Source organism: Corvus brachyrhynchos, unplaced genomic scaffold (assembly GCF_000691975.1).
Source record: "Corvus brachyrhynchos isolate BGI_N302 unplaced genomic scaffold, ASM69197v1 scaffold106, whole genome shotgun sequence".
In the NCBI taxonomy this organism is placed as follows: Eukaryota; Metazoa; Chordata; class Aves; order Passeriformes; family Corvidae; genus Corvus; species Corvus brachyrhynchos.
In genome coordinates, this window is record NW_008238834.1 from 2,010,103 (window position 1) to 2,032,563 (window position 22,461).

General features: G+C 40.1%; 1 protein-coding gene across 1 annotated transcript in view; it reads left to right on the plus strand.

Moving 5' to 3' along the window:
* NPC1 (NPC intracellular cholesterol transporter 1) overlaps positions 1 to 22,461 on the plus strand; it is a 42,083-nt gene that overhangs the window by 15,042 nt on the left and 4,580 nt on the right. Inside the window, exons 3-22 of the mRNA XM_017738250.1 lie at positions 6,439 to 6,562; positions 7,796 to 7,902; positions 8,484 to 8,659; positions 9,532 to 9,699; positions 10,316 to 10,565; positions 11,820 to 11,896; positions 12,555 to 12,925; positions 13,280 to 13,506; positions 13,890 to 13,990; positions 14,912 to 15,014; positions 15,944 to 16,133; positions 16,536 to 16,718; positions 17,366 to 17,480; positions 18,293 to 18,420; positions 18,510 to 18,650; positions 19,226 to 19,315; positions 19,429 to 19,619; positions 20,409 to 20,524; positions 21,100 to 21,229; positions 21,928 to 22,128. Coding sequence (XP_017593739.1) covers positions 6,439 to 6,562; positions 7,796 to 7,902; positions 8,484 to 8,659; positions 9,532 to 9,699; positions 10,316 to 10,565; positions 11,820 to 11,896; positions 12,555 to 12,925; positions 13,280 to 13,506; positions 13,890 to 13,990; positions 14,912 to 15,014; positions 15,944 to 16,133; positions 16,536 to 16,718; positions 17,366 to 17,480; positions 18,293 to 18,420; positions 18,510 to 18,650; positions 19,226 to 19,315; positions 19,429 to 19,619; positions 20,409 to 20,524; positions 21,100 to 21,229; positions 21,928 to 22,128 — 3,189 coding nt within the window. The remainder of the gene's footprint in view (positions 1 to 6,438; positions 6,563 to 7,795; positions 7,903 to 8,483; positions 8,660 to 9,531; positions 9,700 to 10,315; positions 10,566 to 11,819; positions 11,897 to 12,554; positions 12,926 to 13,279; positions 13,507 to 13,889; positions 13,991 to 14,911; positions 15,015 to 15,943; positions 16,134 to 16,535; positions 16,719 to 17,365; positions 17,481 to 18,292; positions 18,421 to 18,509; positions 18,651 to 19,225; positions 19,316 to 19,428; positions 19,620 to 20,408; positions 20,525 to 21,099; positions 21,230 to 21,927; positions 22,129 to 22,461) is intronic.

A 22,461-nucleotide genomic window follows, 5' to 3' on the forward strand; every position in this document is an offset into this window, starting at 1 on the left:
TTCTCCCGTGCCCCTGGTCCCCGTCGGGACGGGGCTGACAGCCAGTGGCACAGCGGGCCTGTCGGGGAGCACCCCCGAACTTCAGCCTCTGGCCAGTCCCCGTCCCCTGCGGTCGCCCCCGGGATGCCGCGTTCCCGTGGCGTGCCCTAGTTATGCAATGCCCCGTGCATGTGAGTGGCCACGCAGTCACATGCTCGGCTGAGGCTTGCAGATGTCCTCGGTGTCTGGTTCGCTTTGCTTGGGGTGTAAGTTGCCGTAGGTGACAGCTCCTTGCAAGTAATGGTCTGTGCGGAGTGAGAGCTGCTGTTTATTCGTGTGTAGTAGTAACACTACGTGCTTCCTTAAAATTGAGGACTAGAGTATGCTGGACTTCTTGCTGCTTTAGGGAAAAATACGGTAAAACATTCACTCCTCTGTCATGTTTTGTTATGCTGTAGTGCAAGATAGGAGCGGGATACTCCACATTCCTCTGGAGAAACAAGGAGTGTCTTGTAAGCCTTAGTGGTTGGCTTTCTTCCCCTCTCTACCTACACTGAAAACATACTTTCTAGGTCGAGTCTTATGATTAGCCCTTTTTAAATATAGGAGTTTGTTATCTTGTGTGTGTGCTGAGGTTCTTCTGTTCTAATATCCTCTTCAAAACACTTTTAAAGAGCTTGAACATGAAACTAGGAGTTCATTCTTCTATTACCACTGGAGAAGGTGGTTGTTAGTAGTGACTCATAGTCTTCAGGTGAGTAAGTAATGGTACTTCACACCTAACCAATGCACCTTTATGTAATGTTTTTTGGAGGGAGATACTATCTTGGAGCAATCAGGTGTGTCCTAGGCTGGTAAAGAAATCTTATCAGGAGGATACTGACCGAGAGGAACTTGAAATAAGTTCCCCAAATATTTAGGGGGAATCCTTTTAGAGGCTTTGTGGTCCCTCGAAGTAAACTTTACAGAATTACTTTAACCATGCAGATCTCAGTTGTGTACTGTAAGAAGGCAGAATCTGGTTCTGTTGGGGAATTTTGCCATTAACTCTTATTTACAGCCTGACACTTCACAAAGAGGACCTTGATTTCTTTCAAAGACAAGCTAGTCCTTCAGTTAGGCTGAGCCTATATAGTGTTAGATGCTTGCAGAAGAGAAGCATTGTGAAGGTGAACCTGTTCTCTCCCTCAAGTGTACTGGTGATGTAATGTTTTTGTGCTTTCAGTTGTGATGTTTGTAATCCGAAGTGCCGTATGTCATGTTTTTTCTGTTTCAAAGCAGTTGGTGGACTGGAGTGACACTTCTGTTTGCAATCCTTCCATTATATATGTGTTCACAGTGAACTTGAAGTGTTCAGCCTGTATCTTTCACTCTGAACAATGCATGGTACAAGATATGTGCCAGCTATCCATTACTATTTTGTTTTCTTATGGCTGTCCTAATGCACTAGATGGTATTTGTGTGCTTAATGGCCACTATTGCAATTGATCTTTATATAATTATACTAAATCACAAGCTGTTAAACCACTGGCTAATCAAGGTTGGATACGGGTTTCCTATCAGAAGCTGGGATCCCAAGCTGCAGGATATATTTGATTTTCTGAAATCCCATGGGAAAATGTTAACGACAAGTGCTGCTCTTGCCCACTGGCCTGCAGTGTGGTGTTACCTGACCTTGGACACAAAGTTCTGAAATGCCTGTGTGGAGCAGTTTCGTTGTTAGGGATGGCAGTGTAGCTCCAGAACAAGACAGTAACCACTTCACCTAAATTACTTCCTGGAAAATCAGGAATGACTTGTTCAGCCTTTCTGGATGGAAAGTGAGGAAGCTGCCTTAGAAGAGGAGAGATGACTGAAGGGAAGGACGGGTAGAACTGAATAGTACTTAGCTGGGTAGTAGCCAAAACAATCCAGGTGTTGTGCATTATTATTATTAACCTGCAGGACATCAGAGCTGTTTTGGTGCAGATGGACTAAGTTGCAGACAGGTGCTAGTTAGGGACCCTGCACTTTCTGATCATGCATGCATCCTTGTCAGCTAACATCAGCTTGTTTCCACAGATACTGTTTTATTACTATTATTGCAACTTCCTCTTCCTACTTGCCTTTGACTTTACTGTGACATCTGAAATGTACTTGGATAACTCCAGAACTGTGGCTTGCTTTGCCTGACCAGGAGTAGTAATGATTTTTCCATCTGAAAGGGAACAGTCTCCTGCCTATGAGGAAAGGAACAGGAGGAGCTTGGCAGATAAAGCATGGCTCTGAATTGGCTGCCTCTGAACAAGTTACTGAAAGAGGCAAAGAGTAAGAACTAAACCTGTAAAGTTTCCTTTAGTCCATGGACCTCCTTCTCCCTGCAAGAAGGGTTGTGAGGTAATATGCAACTTCTGGGGCACATCTGTGAACTTGACTGGTCACCTGTTTCCATAAACCAGTCTTCCCATTTATTAAGGGTGGTGGAGTGTTTCCTTAGAACTCTCAACCTAGTCGACAATAGCAGATATTAAAGGGAGTGTGGGGGAAGGGTGTGCTCTTTCCTGGATTGATCTTTTTGCCCTGCAAGATCCCAGATGCATCATCCTAGATGAAGGAAGGGGAAACAGCTGTATCTGATGCTCTTGCCTTTTCCATACATTAGTAATCTTAGTTTGAAGAGCCAAACAGTGTTCGCTTGTCATCTGGCGTTTGCAAGACCACAAACAGTTGCTGTTTCTGTGTACAGCATCATCATTGTTCTTTGTCTGTATAACAGCTATGTATTCATTGGTGGTAGTGGCGGCGAAAGTTGCTGGAAGTGTCGAAAATTATCGGTTTGTTTCAACCTATAGTTGAAGAAACTTGGGCTGAAGTAAAGGTGTTTATGATCTGTTGGAACACTAGTTCTGTTACAAGTGAATGATAATGCCTGGGAACCAGAAAGCTCTAACAGAACTTTTGTGGAATGTCCATACTTGTTCATGTGCAAGTTCTTTATAAGGGCCTGAGGTGAAATTTCTCTTCTAGAGTCTAAGAAGAATAAGTCTGCCAGAAATAGGAATACAGTTTTCTGAACTCTGAGAATGTACTGAGGGTGAGGGTTAGTGTGCTGACAGATGGTTTCGAAGATGTGCTAGAGGCAGGAAGGAACAGCCTTAATCTAAGGTTATGTTGCTGTTGCTTTATGAAATACTTAGGAAAGTCCCATTTTAATATATGAAGTACTTAGTCATGTGATCTTAAAAGGAAAACACTCAGAAAGAATCCAAAACCATGAACTGAGTCTTGTGTTACTTACAGAGTATTATAAGTATTTTGCCTTGTTTAGAAGGCAGCTGGGTTCGACATAGCATTTCTCTGTTACTTTTGGGGCTAGGCTTTTACCCACTTAAGAAACTTAATACCCAGGTGAGCAACTATGTGACCTAAAAGTCTGACTCTGCAAGCAGCAGCTTTGTTAACTATGGCTTATTTACAACCACACTTGCTCATCCCTATCCCACCCTACCCTCATAGGAGCGTTCTTCTGAAAGAATGGAAAGAGCAAAGTGCTTGTCTTAGTCTGTAACTTAATCTAGCTTTTACTAGAGGGTTTTCAAGGGGAAGAACTATCAGCTATATCTTATCTGTGGTAGTGGAGTAGTTACTTGTGTCCCTGAATACTGCCTCAACCATGGGAGATGAGCCCTCTCCTGTTATTTTGTGGCTGACTCAATGGTAAGCAGGCTATTAACTTGCTAGTCCTCAAGGGCTGTTGTGTTGACTTTAGGCTGTTGATGTCTAATGATTTGGTGGTTTTTAGGCTTATTGACTTGGTTCAACCACTGTAAATCAAGCATCCCCAAAGCTTACTGGTTCAGGGAACAAACTCACACTTTTATTAGTGAAATCCTGCTAGGTCATGACATAAATGTAAAATCTTAAGATGTTTCTGAAACTGCGTTCTTGGTGTTAATACTGAAACAGAATATTCAGACTTGCAGTTCTTGGCCTAAGTGCTCTTCTAGTAGTTTAAAGCAGCTGATCTGTTCAGCTTTTCTTAAACAGGCTGAAAGTTTGAGTGGCAAATGTTGTTTTTTCCATTGTATGTTTTACTCTTGTGGAACTTCAGAAATATGATTTGAAATTCTTTATCCAAATTCAAATGTAAACTAATACTAGGCCAAAGCTTGTCTTGCTTTATTTTTCTTTTGTTTAGCTGAATACATTTTGGTACATCACCAAGTGTCATGTGCAAGTAAGTTGTTTTATATTCTGTGCTGAAAATGGTGACAGAAAGCCTTGTAGGTAAATTTATAGACATAATACAGATTGTATTTTGTTTTGTATCCATGTAGCTATAACCAAGGAATTGCTGCCTTGAAATACAGATAATGTTTTTAAAACAACTGAACTATCAGTCCAGTTGATGTGGTAGCTGAAATTTACTCAAGTTTTTCTATGCAAGAGGTGCCCTGATAAGTTTAACTGCATTACCAGTTTTCCCATACTTTTGACTCTGGAAGAAGCGAAGTCTTTCTCTAAAGAGTAGGTTGATGAATTTGTGTTTTAAAAAATAAGAAGTGTTAGATAACAAAACTTAATGAAGGACAGAAAGTGTTTTATAGAAAGGATGATTACAAACTGTTCTAGACTAAACGTGGAAGCCAGCCTGATACTGAAGAAATAACTAATCCTTTTCTCATGGGCAGTGTGAAGCAGCTCCAAATTCTTTGCCCTTTTGCAGGAATAGTAGTGAATCTGTGCTTCCTTGTGAAGAGACAATTTGCTTCTGATGCTGGTACAAACAGTAAAACCATTTTCACTGCTAGCAGATTGTTTGCTATTAAAACTGGGGCATACGGCTGTGAGGAAGCAGAGCTGAAGATGATGACTTCTACATTTGCATCATAGTGTAAACTTCTTAGATTAACTTGATGCATGCACAGATTTACAATGTAGTTTTGAGAAATTGTCTACGAGTTACGGAAGTTTGACTTTTTGTCTTATGCTGGTGTTAAGCATTCAGTGTTTAAAAGTGCAATCTTAAGGAGTGTTTTCCAACTTGCAATACTTTGGATAGAAGAACTGCTAAAACAGACAAATGAAATGGTGATCTAGATAAGTGGTACTTAAACTGACTTTTAGACCTGGCTTGCAATGAATAACTTTGAGTCAGCCTATGTTGCCCTGGTTAGGTTAAAGAGGAAACAAGTTCTGGGTTGAGTAAATTGTTGATGGTTATTGTCCCTGATAAACAACTAACTACTGACGTACTTTTTGAAGAACTGTCAGTGTTGTTCAGCACAAAAATGGATGTTATGGAAGCACTGTGATTCTGGGTAGCTCTTGGGTGTTGTGAATACAGCCTTTCAGGGGCCTCTCTGGTCAGTAAACAATACTATTCATGGTCAAGCACAAAGCACAGCAGTCTGTCCTTGCAGCATACACATATGGTATCTCTAAAAATGCTGGGTCAAGGTTGTTAAGGAGATCAAAATAGGTCAGTTATCTCTCAAACTGTAGTAAGCAAACCCCTGATCAGAGCTGGCAGAAGTGTAGTAAATGTTTGTGCAGTCTGCTTTCTGCTTGCAGCCCAGGTGGTAGGAAAACCTTGGAGTGGTCTTAAAGCTTTTGCTGTAAATAACTTGTTATTGCATTAAATGTTTTAATTTTCAGAATAAATATTTTGGCTAGTATCTTGGATATCTCAGTGTCAGTATCACTGAACAAAGATAAAAGGGTTTCAAGGTGCCACTGCCCTTTTTCAATTTCTTTTATGTACATAATAAAGAACAAATTTCTGAATTATCAATAGTCCCTTAAGTTAAAACATCTTTAAGCTTTTTTTCATAGCGCTATAATCCCATTTAAATGTTCCATGCTTAGGTTTGAAAGTGGTGATGGCAGGCGTCCTTTGAGACTGTGACAATAGATGTGTGGCAAGTGCAGATCCATGAAGTTCTATTTCAGAATCCTCTCTATGCTGTTTGCTCAATCTGTCACTGTAATGAGTTTTCAGGAAGGATCAAAAGGTGGCAGGAGGAAGTGAAATTGCACATAAACAATGAGTTTCTCTCCATGTGCACTGAGTCATGTGCTCTAATGTGACAGTTTAACCCCCAAATTATTTTGTTGTCTTGCATGAACAAATTCTTTTCTAAACCACCTTGTACTTGAAGATGCTTTTCAGGTACTGATTTAGGTTTTTCTTAAGTAACTCTTATGCTTGATCTTAACTATAGGCAGTGCACTTCTTGTTTCTGTAATGGTCAGGGGAGGGTGGGGAGCTGAGCTGAAGATCAGTGCTGATGTGCACCATGTCAAAAACACCTGCTTTTCTTAATGGGTGTTTTATGTAGTACACACTGATAACTTAATTAGCAGGAAATTATCTAATCTGGACTGTAAGAGGCTTTTGGAGTAGTAGCACATCAATTCTACAATAGCTGAGGTATTTGGCAACTATTCCTTGCAGTTAATCATTTATCTTGTTGATTAGGTACTTCCACAAAAGTGTGTCTGGTATGGAGAATGTGGAGTTGCTTCTGGAGACAAGAGGTACAACTGTGCTTATGATGGACCACCAAAAGCACTACCAGAAGATGGCTATGACTTAATGCAGGTGAGCTTCTCTTGGAGGTCTGCTGCTAAAAAAATCTCCAACACTTTAGAATTCTTTGAGTTCTGTTGGACCTGTGCTATGACTTCTCATCCTAACCTGATGAGAAAGTAGACAGATTATCTCTGATTTCTCAGGTCCAACTGGGTGAAGGTGATTTACCTCAGTTCCTTTTCAGAGATACCTGAAGTCTCCAAAATGTGATTAGAGGCTATCGCAGACAAAACCTTAAATATAGGACTTGTTCACTTTCCTGCGAATTTTCCTCACTGGTTTGACTACTCTTTAATCAGATTGCTTTTTTTAAGGCTCTCCCAAAATGTATGTTCCACAGTTATGCCCTTCTGATCTCTAAAGGACAGGGCTAAACTATTTTCCTTCAGATGATCATTCCTGATAAAGGAAGGTGCTAACTGACTCTTGTTCAAATGGAGCAAATTTGGACAAAAGTAGCTGTGCCTAGTGTGAGACTGTATTTTCTAACTTGGGCTTCAGCTACCAGAGTGAACAAAATCAGTCAGAATAGAGTTTATGTATTTCATGCACGACACAGGATAATATTGCCAGGCTTGCCTTCTGGTATCTGATAGTTCAAAGTTTTAAAGAGTGAAATAACTACAGAGTTAAACAGTGGTTTGGCTGGTGACAGGAATGACTTCATTAAATATTTAGTTGAGGTAACTACTGTTGTGTATTGTTTCTGAAGACTTAATGTACATTTCTTGGATGCTACTATCAGTTATACTTGTGTTAAATACAGTTGTCTCCTCTGTAAACTGAACATGAAGTAGCTCTTCCAGGTAATTGGTGATTTTGTGGTTAGTGGCTTGCCTTCTGAGACTTTGAAATCTGATACTATCCAGGAGGAGGATAAACTGCAGGAATACTTTCAACTTGGATAAATGTGTGTTGTTGTCCTCTTACCAATAGGCTCTCAAATACCGTTCTCACTCTATATATAGACCCTGGTGACTAAAGATATCTGAAGGAGCTTTTCGAAAGGAAGTGCTGCATTGAATAAAAGAAGTGAAAGAAGTGATTATTCTCTCCAGTCTTTAAACAAAAATCTTGTTTGCTGGACTGTTTTTCTCCTATGCATCTCCCACAGCAACAGCTACTGTGTTGTGAAATATGCTGAAGCACAGCCCATTATTGTAATGGATTCTGAAGTCTTAAACATGCTTATTCTTCTTTTCCTCTTGATCTTAATGTTGTTTGTTTTTTTGGTTTTTTAAGGAACTCTGTCCAGGTTTATTCTTTGGCAATGTTAGCACTTGCTGTGATGTTCATCAGCTTCAGACTTTGAAAAATAGCTTGCAGCTGCCTCTGCAGTTTCTCTCCAGGTATGCTAATGAATGGCAAAACACCTAGCTTTGTAACAGAGTAACAAACCACTTGTCTTCAAGTAGACTGTAGAAAAAGTGTTGGTTTCATTTAAAGGATTATTGGGGCAAACTATTGGAATGACTTGCTCATCTAGAGCAGCAGGCTGTATTGTCATGAAACATCTACTTGCACTCTGGATTGACTTAGCTGTAGAATAAACATTCCCTTAGTTTGTCTCAAACTACTTTATCTAATGAAACCTTGAGAGGAGGGTAACATAAAGTACCATTTGGTCTTGTTCTAACTAAGATGTTAAGAAGTCTTCCTGCTAGCATCAGCTAAGTTTTTCTTCAGATTCTAGTAAAATTATTTGAATCTCCTCTTTGAGGCAGACAATTTAATTAGTGAATTATGGTGCTTAGAGTTGTTTGTCTGTAGCATCAACAACAATTGTTGTAGTGCTTACTAAAAGCTTACAGAACTTAAATATTTTGTCCTGTCACTGAACAGAATGTTTGTTTGCAAGGCACATCTGACTTGACCTACATAGCACCTTTACCTCTTAATCTGATTGCTGTTCATTGACTTTCCTACCCAGATGTCCATCGTGTTTTTACAACTTGATAAACCTCTTCTGTGAACTGACTTGTAGTCCAAGTCAGTCTGACTTTTTGAATGTTACAAGCACCATACCTTACTATGATCCCGTTTTAAAAGAGAACAGAAGTAGCATTACAGAGCTGGAGTACTTTATTGGAGATCGATTTGCAAATGGTGAGTAAACAGTGTGTTAATTTACTTTGGGTTTTGGTAACAAGACCAGTGCTTTTTCAGAAAGAATTGGGAGGTAGAAACATCTCTTTGACTGCCTTTTTGAAGTTTGAGTCTTCACATAGGTAACAGCAGGTCCCCCTTAAAACTTATGGAATACTTAACTTCTGCCTGGACAAGGGACATTACACTGACACTGTTAAATTAACAGTGTTTTTAAAGGTTCAGCTGGCGCTGAACATCTATACAAATGGCTAATAGCTGATAACCCTGATGACTTTAACTTCACAAAAATAAAGTTGTTGCCAAGTATTGAATGTCCAAAGCCTACCTGATACTAAAACAGTCTGGCAAGTATGATAATAAAGTTTGTACATGGTGTACTACAGTGGTTCTCTAGGAGACAGTCTTGAAATGGATTGTTCTAGTCCATTGTCAAAATCAGATGTTTTTAGAGAACAGAATATTTGGGTTGTATTTTGATTTTGTAGCAAGCTTTCAGTCTTTTTATGCTTTTTGCCGTAACCTTTAATAAAATTGAGACAATTGAAAGTCAAATATGGCCTACAAGTTGAAAGTACTTAAATGCTTTTCATAGCTTTCCCTGAAAACAATATTAGGTAATGTTTCCTGTCAAGCAGAAAAGTAGGTCCTAGCATAATGCAGATTTGAGTGGCTTTCTCAGAGCAAGGTAGCTGTAACAAAGCATTGCAACCTTGAATACTGTAAATACAACTGAAAGCATTAGTTCACTATCCTAAGATGTTTCTGTTTGAAAGCTGTAAGTATGTTCCTGGAACTTGGGGAGTCTGTAATGTTGGAAATACTTGGAATGCTTACTCAAATTATAACATTGGTTTAATGACTCTTCCTAGCAATGTACAATGCCTGCAGAGATGTGGAGGCTCCATCAAGCAATGTTAAAGCACTGGGGTTGCTGTGTGGGAAGGATGTCAAGGACTGCAGTGCAACCAACTGGATTGAGTACATGTTCAGTAAAGACAATGGACAAACTCCTTTCAGCATAATTCCAATCTTTTCAGGTAAGAAACTTAGAATAGTCCTTGCCTTTGAAGCTCCTGTCAAAGGCTGTGTGGATAGAACACTGATTTTTAAACAGCTGCCCAGCAAATGAAAGTCTGCAGTCAGAGGCTTTCAAAGCAATGTGAGATTAACTTATCTGGTTTTTTGATTCCTGCTTGGAAACCATGCTTTTTTTTCTATGTGGCTTCTTACTGTATAAATCTCTAGAACTCATTAATGATGGATTGCACTTAGGAAACTGGCTACTTGTATTCCTTGGGAAACGGGCAGTACCCTCATCCTTGAGGATTTCTTTATAAGGAAATTATTGTTGCACATTTCACAATGTGAACAGATAAGGGGGGTGACAAATCATTGCTGGGATGATAGGAGTATGTGCTTATTACTTTTACAGACTGAAGTGTTATAGACATGACGAGTTGTTTATATATTAGCCAACTGTAAACAGTTGGGACCTGCTGTGGAAAAGGCAGTGGAGTCTTCATCTGTAAGACCAAGAAATGTTACGCTTTATAGGGGCTGGGGGCTTTCATATAAAGGGTTAACTCACTTAACTGTGAAGGTCTGAGTTTTTCCTGGTAGTAAACTGGCTCTGCAACTTGTGATTTGTCACAGATGTTCCTGTCCTTGGCATGAATCCTATGAATAACGCTACCAAAGGCTGTAATGAGTCCATGGATGATTCAACAGGACCATGCAGCTGTCAGGACTGTTCAATTGTTTGTGGTCCGAAACCTCAACCCCCTCCACTGCCTCCTCCTTGGCTATTGTTTGGCTTGGATGCTGTGTATGTCATCATGTGGATCTCCTACATGGGCTTTCTTCTCATATTTTTTGCACTGGTTTTTGGAGTCTGGTGTTACAGGTAAAGCATTCAAAATGCTGAGCTCTTCAAGTCACTTGTTTATCCCTGAGAACTTCTTTGCCCTGGTCAGATTCTTATGTCCTTACTAATTCAGCCAGCCAAAAGTCATGTTCTATAGCAGATGCCACATATGCTGACAGGGAGTGTTCTAGCAGTGAAAACCACCTGGTAGAAAGTGATTGCAGAAGTTGGTTTAGTTGATGCAGAACTGTCTTCGCTTTCCTAGCTACAGAATCACATACACTGTTCTTCAACTTTCATAAGCAAGTATGCAGAAGTCTGGGAAAACACACATTCATAACAAAACTATTACTGCCCTATTGCAAATGAAGTCATGAATACTTTTTCCTAGTTTCCTATTTTGAAAAAAAAACCTAAATGAAAGCTGAGCTTCCAGTAATTATAGCATATCACCCTTGATCACGTGGCTGGAGCACCTCTCCTGTGAAGACAGGCTGAGAGAGTTGGGGCTGTTCAGCCTGGAGAAGAAAAGGCTCTAGGGATTACTTACACGGCACCTTCCAGTACCCAAAGGGGGCCTACAAGACAGATGGAGCAGGATTTTTTACAAGGGTATGTAGTGACAGGACAAGGGGCAATGGTCTTGAACTGAAGGAGAATAGGTGCGGATTAGATGTTGAAAACAAATTCTGTGCTATAAGTGTGGTGAGGCAGTGGAAGAGGTTGCCCTGAGAGGTTGTGGACTCCCTGTTCTTGGACATGTTCAAGGCCAGGCTCAATGGGGCTCTGAGTAAACTGATCATTGAAAGGTGGCCCTGCTCATGGCAAAGGAGTTGGAACTAGATGATCTTTAAGGTTTATTTCCAACCCAAACCACTCTGTGATTCTATGATTGAGTTATGACCAGGAAACTAAAATTGTTCTATAATAAGAAATAATTCTGTAGGGACAAGGATAGTGGGTATGACAGTTTGAAACATGTTCAGCAGCCTTACCTTACTGGGCACTATGAAATGATAGGTGTGTTTGAGATGCCTGGTTCATATTTCTAAAGTAAAAATCTCCTGCGAATTTCAAGTAATGATCACTTTGAAGATATTCTCTCTGTTGTTAATGCTAGTGATATTCTAAATGTGCATAAAGAAGCTGTGCTTGATGTAAGCTGGAAGAGTTTATTAAGACAGCTGACATGGCTGTATGTTGTTCCAGAGGATCATAAAGCTGGAGATTGTTGTACAAACAGTACAGATGCCTTTCAGGACAAGCAGGATAACACAGCTTTTTGCCTTGCAGGAGGCGGCACTTTGTCTCGGAGTACACCCCAATTGACAGCAATGTAGCCTTTTCTGTGAATTCCCACGGCGACAATGGTATGGCTTGGATAAGAGTAATAAGTTTGTTAGAAATTCAGCTTAAGTGCATCCCTTTTGTAGGGATGGGCTCTGGAGTTCTAGCTTTGTTAGGCTAAAAGCCTGTTCCTAGATAGCCTTCAGCCTTTTGACCAGCATCTCTTCTTTTAGAGTAGTACTTACCCCTGCTGTACTGGGTGCTGAAAGCCCTGGGTACACACTTCATGGATCTAGCTAAGCTCCAAGGAAGTTCTGGAGGGCTTTGTTGCAGGGGTGTGGGGAGGGCAGCATGATTCTAAAATCAGTTTGGTCATGTTTTAACTCATCCATGTATCCATTTAAAGTATCCTATGAAAGAACTGTAGTTTAACTTGTGTAGCAGCTGAGGTAGCTTGTTTTATTGCGTATATATCTTTTAACTGCTTCTTTCTTTATTTGCTACACCTACTGCTGTCAAAGACAATCTTAATTACAAGGGGCAGTGTAGGTACAAGCTGTTTTCTGCCCCCTTGGCCTCAGTCAGGGATTAGTCCCAGGGTCTGACTGTCACTGGAGGCATAGCTTCTACTGCTTCCTACAAACAGAGCTAGAATAAAATTTCATCTTTCTGAGTGGGCTCCAAGAAAATGCTGCTTAACTGACTTCTCAAACATTTACTGTTTACTTCTTGCTCTTGCAGGAAAAATTACCTGTGGTGAAAGGCTTGGTGAAAGGTTTGAGAATGGCCTGAGGATGACATTCACATCATGGGGGGCTTTCTGTGTCAGAAATCCACGTCCTGTTATCCTCTTCTCTGTGGTCTTCATTGCAATGTGCTGCTCAGGCTTTGTATATATTAAAGCAACTACAAATCCTGTAGATCTCTGGTCAGCCCCAAGCAGCCAAGCCCGCAAGGAGAAGGAATACTTTGACATGCACTTTGGGCCTTTCTTCCGTACTGAGCAAGTTATTATTCAAGCACCAAAGAGCCACCCAGAGACATACTCACCTTACCCATCAGGAGATGATGTACCTTTTGGGCCTCCCCTTACCAAAGATATTCTCCATCAGGTAATTGGGACTTTCCAAGAGCAAAGACCTAAGCATACTTAACAGGTATAACCACATGGAGTTGGCTTCCATCTGCAATGTTATGTATCCATCAAAACAGTCACTTGATGTTCATATTAAAAGTCCTAGTCTTACTATGAAAGCTTTTTGCTGAAAACCTTTGTTAGTGAGACACTTGCAAGCTTAAGTCCCAGTTCTTAGTATGAACACAGAAATAATGTTTTGTAACGTGCTTCTATTGACATATGCCTCTGTCTCTGGAAACTTGCAGGAATATAGCTGCACTTAAGTTCTGTCTTGCAAGGGAAGTGCTTTCTCGTGCTGCTCTTAAGCTATGGTTTGTTTTTTCTAAAGGTACTGGATTTGCAGGATGCTATTGTCAACATAACTGCTTCTTATGACAATGAGACTGTAATGCTGAAGGACATTTGCCTGGCTCCTCTTGCTCCCTACAACAACAACTGCACTATCCTGAGCGTACTCAACTACTTTCAGAACAGCCATTCTGTTCTGGATCACACTGTTGGGGATGAGTTCTTTGTCTATGCTGATTACCACACTCACTTCTTATACTGTGTTCGGTAAGCAGTACAATTACATGGTTTTTAATCAAGTTGCCAGTTAAACGTGGTTTGGTATGGATGCTGACTGGTTTACCTCAAACAAACAAACATGTTTTCAATGCCTCTGAAGAGTTCTGAACGGAAGATCAGTTTCTAAGCTTTCACTTTAGTTTATAGTTCAGTTGGTTAGAAGGTACTCCTTGTCTTAAAGGCTATAAGGCAGATACCTTTAAAATGGTTCAAAGATTCAAAGCAAATGTAGCACGAGGGCAGCATACCACTAGCAGTCTTGTCTTGTTTCTGTCTTCATTTTCAGTGGTAGCACAAGAGCTTTTTTCTGTTTTGTGCTGTGCCTCAGCTGTCAAGCAGAAGCTAACAATTATTGCTGGTGATCTCTTTAGGGCTCCAGCATCACTGAATGACACGAGCTTGCTTCACGATCCCTGCTTAGGAACGTTTGGTGGACCTGTATTTCCATGGCTGGTGTTGGGAGGATATGATGGTGAGTGGCAAACCTCAGTATTGCAGTTTAAGTCTGAGAGGATATACTTGTGTGCTGTCCTTGGTGCTAAAGGTGCATTCTGATTTAAACAGGTGTTTAAATGCACTCCAGAGAAACTGGAGTTTTGCTAAACTTTCAGTAAGCAAGGGTGTTTAAAGTAAGTTTTCAGTAGACCAGTGCTGGGATTGGAGGCAGACTACTGTGGAAGTGCAAAATGCAAGCAATGTGTAACTGGAACACACTTGTCAACAGGACAGATGTTCAGTCTACTTTGGGCTTGGCGAAAGATAAAGACCTGAAGTAACTCAGGTTGGTGTGCTGGGATATATGTGTATTTTGCTTTGAGTTAGAATAAAGTTCTGTCACTGGTCTGACAAAGCAGTTAAGAATAGATTAACATGTTCACAAAGGAAATTCTTTCATAATTACTCTGAAGCCAGGATTTTGTTCAAGCAATTTATCTAATTAAACATAACTTGGTAGTATATTTGTGTTTGATATATTTAAAATAGTGTTTAAAGGCAAGCACTTCTTTATTAAATTGTAGAGGATTTGTATTTACTTTGAGTAAAATCTGAGTATGCAAGAGGTACAGTGTTTAGGAGGCCACATTTCTCATTTGATGGAAAGTCATAAGCAGTGGTTATGTAGTAGCTCTTTGTCTAACCATGCAACAATTTAATGTTGGGGTGTCATGAGCATGTTAAATAATGAATAATTACTCTTGAATACAATCTGGAATGCTTATCAGCTTCTGTTCTTATTTCAGTAGTGTGTTTGAGAACTCAGGGGGGTTCAGTGGATTTGTAGGGATGGGATTGCTTTGGGCAATGCTAATTTTGAACTTATCTGTATCTGCTATACAGATGTATAGAATGTAAGTTCCATTTTTTAATGCCAAACTTTTTTTTTCTTCTATAGATGATAACTATAATAATGCTACAGCTCTTGTTATTACTCTTCCTGTGAACAACTACTACAATGACTCAAAAAAGCTGATGAAAGCCTTGGCATGGGAAAAAGAGTGAGTAGTCTCCCTGTGTTCTGAAATACATACAAGACTTAAAATGTAGATAAACAAGAAACACCTGTACTGACATTTTTTCAGTATAACTACAGGGATCTTTTGAGAGGCAGAAAAACTGGTTAAAACAGACTGTGCTGGTCATAAGACCTTCACTTTGTCTGGCACACTTCGTTTGCTTTGAGACATAGGTTCTAGTCCTCTTAGTGATCATCTAGCCCAGTAGTACTTGCCAATAAGTAACTTCAGAAAGGATTTGATCTATTTTATTGTGGCTAGAATTACACAGGTAGACTCTTAATTTACTGGACCATTTACCATGAGTGGAAAGGTCAAGCTTGATGCTGTAGTTCTTCACCTTCAATTTTTAAAATGCCATCCAGGTGAGCATCTAAGGCTTTCATCCCCTTTCCCCCTTGAAGAGCTAGCTTGCACAGGCCAGTTGCTCTGGCTGTCAGTTCAGATAAAAACTACTGTACTAGAAAATTGTGATAAAATAAAAGTATGACAAGTATCTGCCTGTGTCACAAACACCTCTCAAGTTGGGAAACTGAAACAAGGGCTAATAAATTGTACTGCAAGCAAGCTGTAGTCATCTTTCATGTGTGTATTCCTAGGTCTATCTTTGAGGAAAATTGTACTTAGAGTTTGAAATAACTCATGCAAGATACCTGTTTGTCCTCAAACTCTGGAGAGAACATGGGAAGTATTTCAGTGTAGTGTGCTTCTAGTGCTTAGAATAGAGTAGGTATGTGTAGCCAGCACCTCTCTTTTAAAAATGAGAGTGGTCCCTCAAAGTACCACAGTGGTACTGGCCACAGTGCCACACAGATGATGTAAATTTGCCATCAACTGATTTTCAAGTATTTCTAGTGGAAGATGTTTTATCCTCTAAAGTGTGACTGACCTCTTGGTTTTGTTTTTTTTAGATTTATTAACTTTCTGAAGAGCTATAATAATTCAAACTTAACTATATCATTTTCTGCTGAACGGAGTATTGAAGATGAGATCAACCGTGAAAGCAACAGTGATATTAGCGTTGTGTTGATAAGCTATCTTGTGATGTTTGTGTACATCTCCATAGCTTTGGGACATATCCAGAGCTGTAGAAGACTGCTGGTATGTGTAGAGTTTTCATTGCTATAAAGACTGAAGCTAGAGCTTGCCGATAGCTTTGAGTGATTTACCTGTTTTTGCAGAATGCTGGTGTTCAGTTTTGTATTAGAGCACTGAGTCCTGCTTGGGCAGGAGTTAGGAGGAGCATTGTTCTTGTTGTATTAGACAATTCATATGTGCTTCATAGTCTCAACTAAGTTCTTTCACTTGAGATGTTCAGTTAATATCAGCTTTAGGACTTGTAGCTTCAAGGTTGATTATTTTTTTTAATATTTGGATCTTCAAAAAAACCCAGAAAAGTTTTCCTCTACGTAGACTAAATGTAAGAATATGGCTTTTGCCTTTGCTATAATCTGTTTTGTGGGATGATGCTTGTTTGGCTGATGTTCAGTACAACTTTTTTAGGTGGATTCGAAGATCTCTCTGGGCATTGCAGGCATCCTGATTGTACTGAGCTCAGTAGCATGTTCTATAGGCATTTTCAGCTACTTTGGAATCCCCCTGACACTGATTGTGATAGAAGTAATTCCTTTCTTGGTGCTGGCTATTGGAGTGGACAACATCTTCATTATGGTTCAGACACTTCAGGTATTTATTCTTTCATACAGACTCTTCTAAAAATGCCTGTCATTTTTGAAGTCTGTAAGCTTGGAGTAGGAAGTCTCCTGCACTCCGGTGCTCAGCTCAATCTGAGCAGCTCTGGACTCTCACAAGATATCTAGTGGAGGAGAGCCAAGAATCTGTGTACATTCTACCTTCACAAAAAAACCCCAATTTATGTCTCTGCATTTTTCTTACTGCTGCTTGATATCAAAACAGTTGTAGAACTCAACTGGTATTTTTATCACTTGTAATTTTAGCATATTGTAAGCAGTAGTCATGAACTAAACTACATGCTTAAGACTAGGGACTTCTGACACTAAGTCTTAGTGGATAATCAGCTTTTTAATTTGACAGCTTCAATAACCCACTGAAACTGTCACTGCCTCTGTCAAGTGTGTGGTTTTATCTGAAGTACTAAACTTAGTACTATATTTTAAATTTGAAGCAAGACAACAAGTAATGTTCAGGCTGCTCTTGTTTTAGAGAGTCTCAGCTGTTTATCTACCTCTTGTTAATGCAGTGAAAACAACAGGAGAGTTTAGGATATTTTAAAGTTGTGGGTTTTTTAAAGCCATATGAAATAGCTTTATCAATTGCATGATTCCTAATAATACATTTTTGCCTTAAAACAGAGAGATGAACGCCTTCAGGGTGAAACTCTGGATCAACAGATTGGCAGAGTTTTGGGAGATGTGGCACCTGGTATGTTTCTCTCATCCCTTTCGGAGACTGTGGCATTCTTCCTTGGTAAGACTCCTTTAATATTTGAAGATAAGGGCCTTATCAAAACTGCATGTTGCAAGAATAAATGCAAAACTAAAATATAAAAGTAAAGAATTTGTAGAGGCAGATTAACTTAGTTGTTTGTTGTTATAATCAAGTTAAACTTGACTTCTGCTGAGGATAGGCATTGGAGTACTTGAAGAATTTGGCACAGTTAAAAAGATCCCGTTCTGAATTTGTCAAACTTTCCAGCAAAGGCAGAGGTTTTTACTGACTTGCAATAACTGTCAAGTAAATTTGACCTTATGAATAGATCAAATATCAGTGTGTATGAACTCCTACATTGCATTTAGTCATCTTCCACTGCTTGGAAAAATGCCCCTATGACAGATGTGCATTTGAGGTTCACTTTACAATATGTTTTAGAGGTAAATCTTATGTTGTTACCCTACAAGTATAATTTGGCCTTCTTTCGTAATGGCTTTGTTTACCTGCAGTGTAATTTGCTGTTGGATCAGCTTGCATTGGAATGGCTTAATATGGAAGCAAGATGTTGCATGACGGCACTCCTTAACTGCTGTGTTACAGTCTGCACCTAACTTTGGAATTGAGAAATATCTTAGAACTAGTCACTCCTTTGCACAGCCTCAGTGCTGATAAACAGGTCAAAGACAGCAGCTGTAGCCAGGCTTGTATGGGCTCTTTCTTTTGCTCCAAAAATACAGGCCCTTTGTCCTGCTGTAAGGCTACCACTTAAACTGGGTGTTTGTCTAGAAAATACTCGTGCATTTCTAGGAGAAGGGAGCTCTCCTAACAAACTGGGTCGCTTCCTCCAGGGACACTGTCTACGATGCCAGCGGTTCACACGTTCTCCCTGTTTGCTGGAATGGCTGTGCTCATAGACTTTATTCTTCAAGTCACTTGCTTTGTGAGTCTCCTGGGCTTGGATATTAAGCGTCAAGAGGTGAGTATAAGTGCAGCTGTAACTGCAGTGTAGTGGGGATGAATACATCTGCAGAACTGCACTAACTCTGGCATTTAATCCCTTTTCAGAGGAATAGACTGGATATTCTGTGTTGCATCAAAAGCAGTGAAGAAACGGGTGGAGTCCAGCATTCTGAGAGCATGTTATTTCTGTTCTTCAAAAATCAGTTTTCTCCATATCTGCTTAAGGATTGGATGAGACCAATAGTAGTATGTATAGTCTATTTCAAGTAAGCAGTGATCTAAACTTAAGCAAAAGAGCTGTGAGCCTGAAGGCCTAAACAGGGAAGAAAAATCTTCAGTACAGTGAAACAAATGAAGCTTCTAGTATTTAATTTTCAGCATTAGTATAGAAATAAGCTTTTGTAACTTCAGAAGTATTTCAGTGAATAGAGGCTTGATCATGGATTGTCTAAAGCCCAGATTTAAGGGTTGTGTTACTGACAATCAAATTACTTTAGCCTATGTAAAAAAATCAGCATGTGTTGGCTTCTACAGTGCATTAATCCAGAGTGTTGTTGCCAAGTCTGCGATTCAGTTTAAGGTTACTGTGCTTATTTACAGAAGGTATTTGTATCTTTCACTGCGGATTTCTAAGAATAAATTTCCTTACAGTTCCAAAGGGACCTCGGAGTTAAGTACATTTTACTAGCACTGTTGTACTAAGCCTGGCTAGCATATTCAAACTAGAGCCTCTTTGCATGGTTCCTATTAGCTTAGCAAATGACTCCTATTGCTTGTTGTTTCTGTACAGTTCTCACGTCCATGGATTTGCTTTTTTGCAGATAGCAGTGTTTGTGGGTATCCTGTCATTCAGTGCTGCAGTTATGCACAATGTAGAGATTGGACTGGATCAGTCTCTCTCAATGCCAGATGTAAGTCTTATGATCGTGTCACTGTTCAGCAGTTTGTGGCTGAATTGAAACCTGGATACCTTGTTGTGCTACCTGAACATTCCATAATAGTAACTGAAAAATTTCCCTTGAAGGACTCCTATGTAATAGATTACTTCAGCCACATCAGCAAATATCTGCATGCGGGTCCCCCTGTCTACTTCGTCCTAGAAGAAGGACACAACTACACTTCTTTGGAAGGGCAGAACATGGTGTGTGGTGGAATGGGATGTAATAATGATTCACTTGTCCAGCAAGTCTTCAATGCTGCGGAAATTGGTAGCTAGTAAGTCTTTTATGCTTGTCTCTGCATAGCTGCATGGAAGAGATGTAGCTGACTGGTGTATCCTCCTGATTTAGCTCAGGCTCAGCTGTTGGTTGTAAACTGACATTCTGTTGTATTTGCTTTATGTTGTGGGCTTGGGAGGGAAGGGGTTGGAAGCAGCTGTGTGACAGTCTTCTAGAGCGAGGATAAAACCTGTCTGGACTGGTGGGGGATACATTGGTGTACTTGGGTTTGGAAAAGGGGCTTGATCCTTCAAGGAATCTTGGAATGGTAGTAAGAGAAACTTGTGAAAACCTCTCAGTAGGGTTATGATGTTCTGGAAAATGACTGCATGCTCAGCTTCTAAACCTGGTGAATAAACTAGGCTAGCCTAGGGAGGCTAAGCAGGAATTTTTTCTGCAGCTAACAACTCAAGGAAGTCTTTTCCCAATTCCTTCTACTGTAGTTCATTTCAGCCTAACTGAAGGAGGAGCTTTGCTTGAAAACTGAGCCAACAGGGTGTGGAATAGGATGGGGAACAGAGTGGGCAGGGAAATGGAAAGCTGAGCTTGGCAGTAGAACTGGATGCAGTGAAAACGCTCCTGCTGTTTGCTAGCTGCAGTGTTATGAGCTACCTGAGCACTATGGCTCTTGGATGGGGTACTAGAGCATGGGACTATATGGAGGACTGAGCAGATTTGACAAGAATGAGTTGACATGGCATAAGGTGGCACAGGAGAGATCAAGTGACGTGTTCTGGAATGAAACACAAAATTACTGATGATGGATATGTTATGTTACTCTTATTAGCACGAGGATAGGCTATGCCCCATCGTCCTGGATTGATGACTACTTTGACTGGGTGAAGCCACAGTCGTCCTGTTGCAGAGTCTACAATACCACTGGGCAGTTTTGCAATGCTTCAGGTATTGGCATCCATCCAGTTGCTAGTGGATTAGCTTGGTTTATACATTTCACAGCCAAAAAATTTGCTCATGGTATGAGCCAAGTGAATACCTTTCCTTATTGTAAGGAGGCACCTCTTGAATTGCCCTCTTAATTTATTTGAACTGCTGTTCCAGTGAGCTTAAATATTCTGCTGGAATGCTGCAGGTTGGAAACAGCCTACCTAGACAGCCAGTGTAACTTGCTGTAAAAATTTTGATCCTTCTGTTGGTTTTCTTAGAGCCCACAAACTTGGTGCTTTGGTTTTATTCAGGTCCTTCAGTTTGGTGCAATTCTTATCAGATCTAATGAAGATAAATGCACAAGTAAGAGGTCTCTGACAGCAATAAATAAAAGTAACAATAAATAAAGTAGTAGCAATAAATAAAATTAAGGACTACGAAGCTTATATGGAATTTCAGGATGGATCAGTTAGTTCGTCAGTAAAAATGCTTTTTATGGAATTGCATCCTGTAGTAATGCAAGTCAGAAGTTACTACTGTTAGGAAAAAGAATACTTGATCCTGTAGCTGACTTTTATCCTATATTTCTTCAGTCAGCGATCCATCCTGCACTAGTTGTCGACCACTGACTCAAGAAGGCAAGCAGAGACCACAGGGCAAAGACTTCATGACCTTTTTGCCAATGTTCCTGTCGGACAACCCTAATCCTAAATGTGGCAAAGGGTAAGAGCCTTATTCTATAGACCTTGCTCAGACCAGTGCATCAAAGATACTTGCTCTGGATTTTGTCTGCAAGGTTAGATATCTAATGTCCTCCTAAAAGCCATACAAACATGGACATGTCACCAGTTCTGTAGTATTTTCTGAAAAGAACAAATGCATCATCAACTGAATGGAATAGCAGCTTTTCCCTGTACAGAGAGACAATGTCTATGGTCAGTCTGGTCTAGAATATCCTGTGCCATCTTGAAATGTATTGTGCTCTGAAGCTTGTATAGTTTTGGAAACTGCTGGAAACAGCTACCAGCTGTTAGCCCTCTAAAGGGCACCTACAAGAGAGCTGAAGAGGGACTTTTTACAAGGGGGTGTAGTGATAAACAAGGAGGAATGGCTTTAAGATGAAAGAGGGTAGGTTTAGATTAGATGTTAGGAAGAAATTCTTTCCTATGAGGGTGGTGAGGCACTGGAACAGATTGCCCAGAGAAGTTGTGCCCCATCCCTGCGAGTGTTCAAGGCCAGGTGCAATGGGATATGGGCAACCTTAGTCTAGTGGAAGGTGTCCCTGCTCATGGCAGGGGTGGAACTAGACTGTCTTTATATTCCCTTGCAACTCAAACCATTCTATAATTCCATAAGATTATAAAAGCTAATAAATTTCAATGGTGCTGACACTGGTATCTAATATGTCCCTGTTTTTATAGAGGACATGCTGCCTATAATTCTGCTGTCAACTTTATAAACAACAAAACTGACATTGGAGCCACTTACTTTATGACTTACCATACTGTACTGAAAACATCATCTGATTTTATTGATGCTATGAGGAAAGCTCGGATTATAGCAGACAACATTACTGAAACCATGGGCATCAAAGAGAAGAACTACCGGGTGTTTCCTTACAGGTATGATTAGATGTTTCTTCCCTTGGTGACAAATACTTGAGCAACACAGAAAAGGAGCTGGCTAATAACATTTTAGAAACCTGAGTTTTGCCTAGCAGAAGGTAATGCAGAGATTTGGGGATTTCTAGTAAAACCAGAAAGACAAAATTTACATTTGTAGCACTGGCCTCTTTTTACTGTAATCGATAACTAACTTACATCCTTCACTACAAAGGTAGCTCTGGCTCCATTTTTGGGCATTTCCTAGCTTTTATAGTAGGGTTCAATAGTTCTAACATAAGCAGATATATTGGCATGGGTAGTTGCAAGCTGTGATGTGAATGTATTGACTTC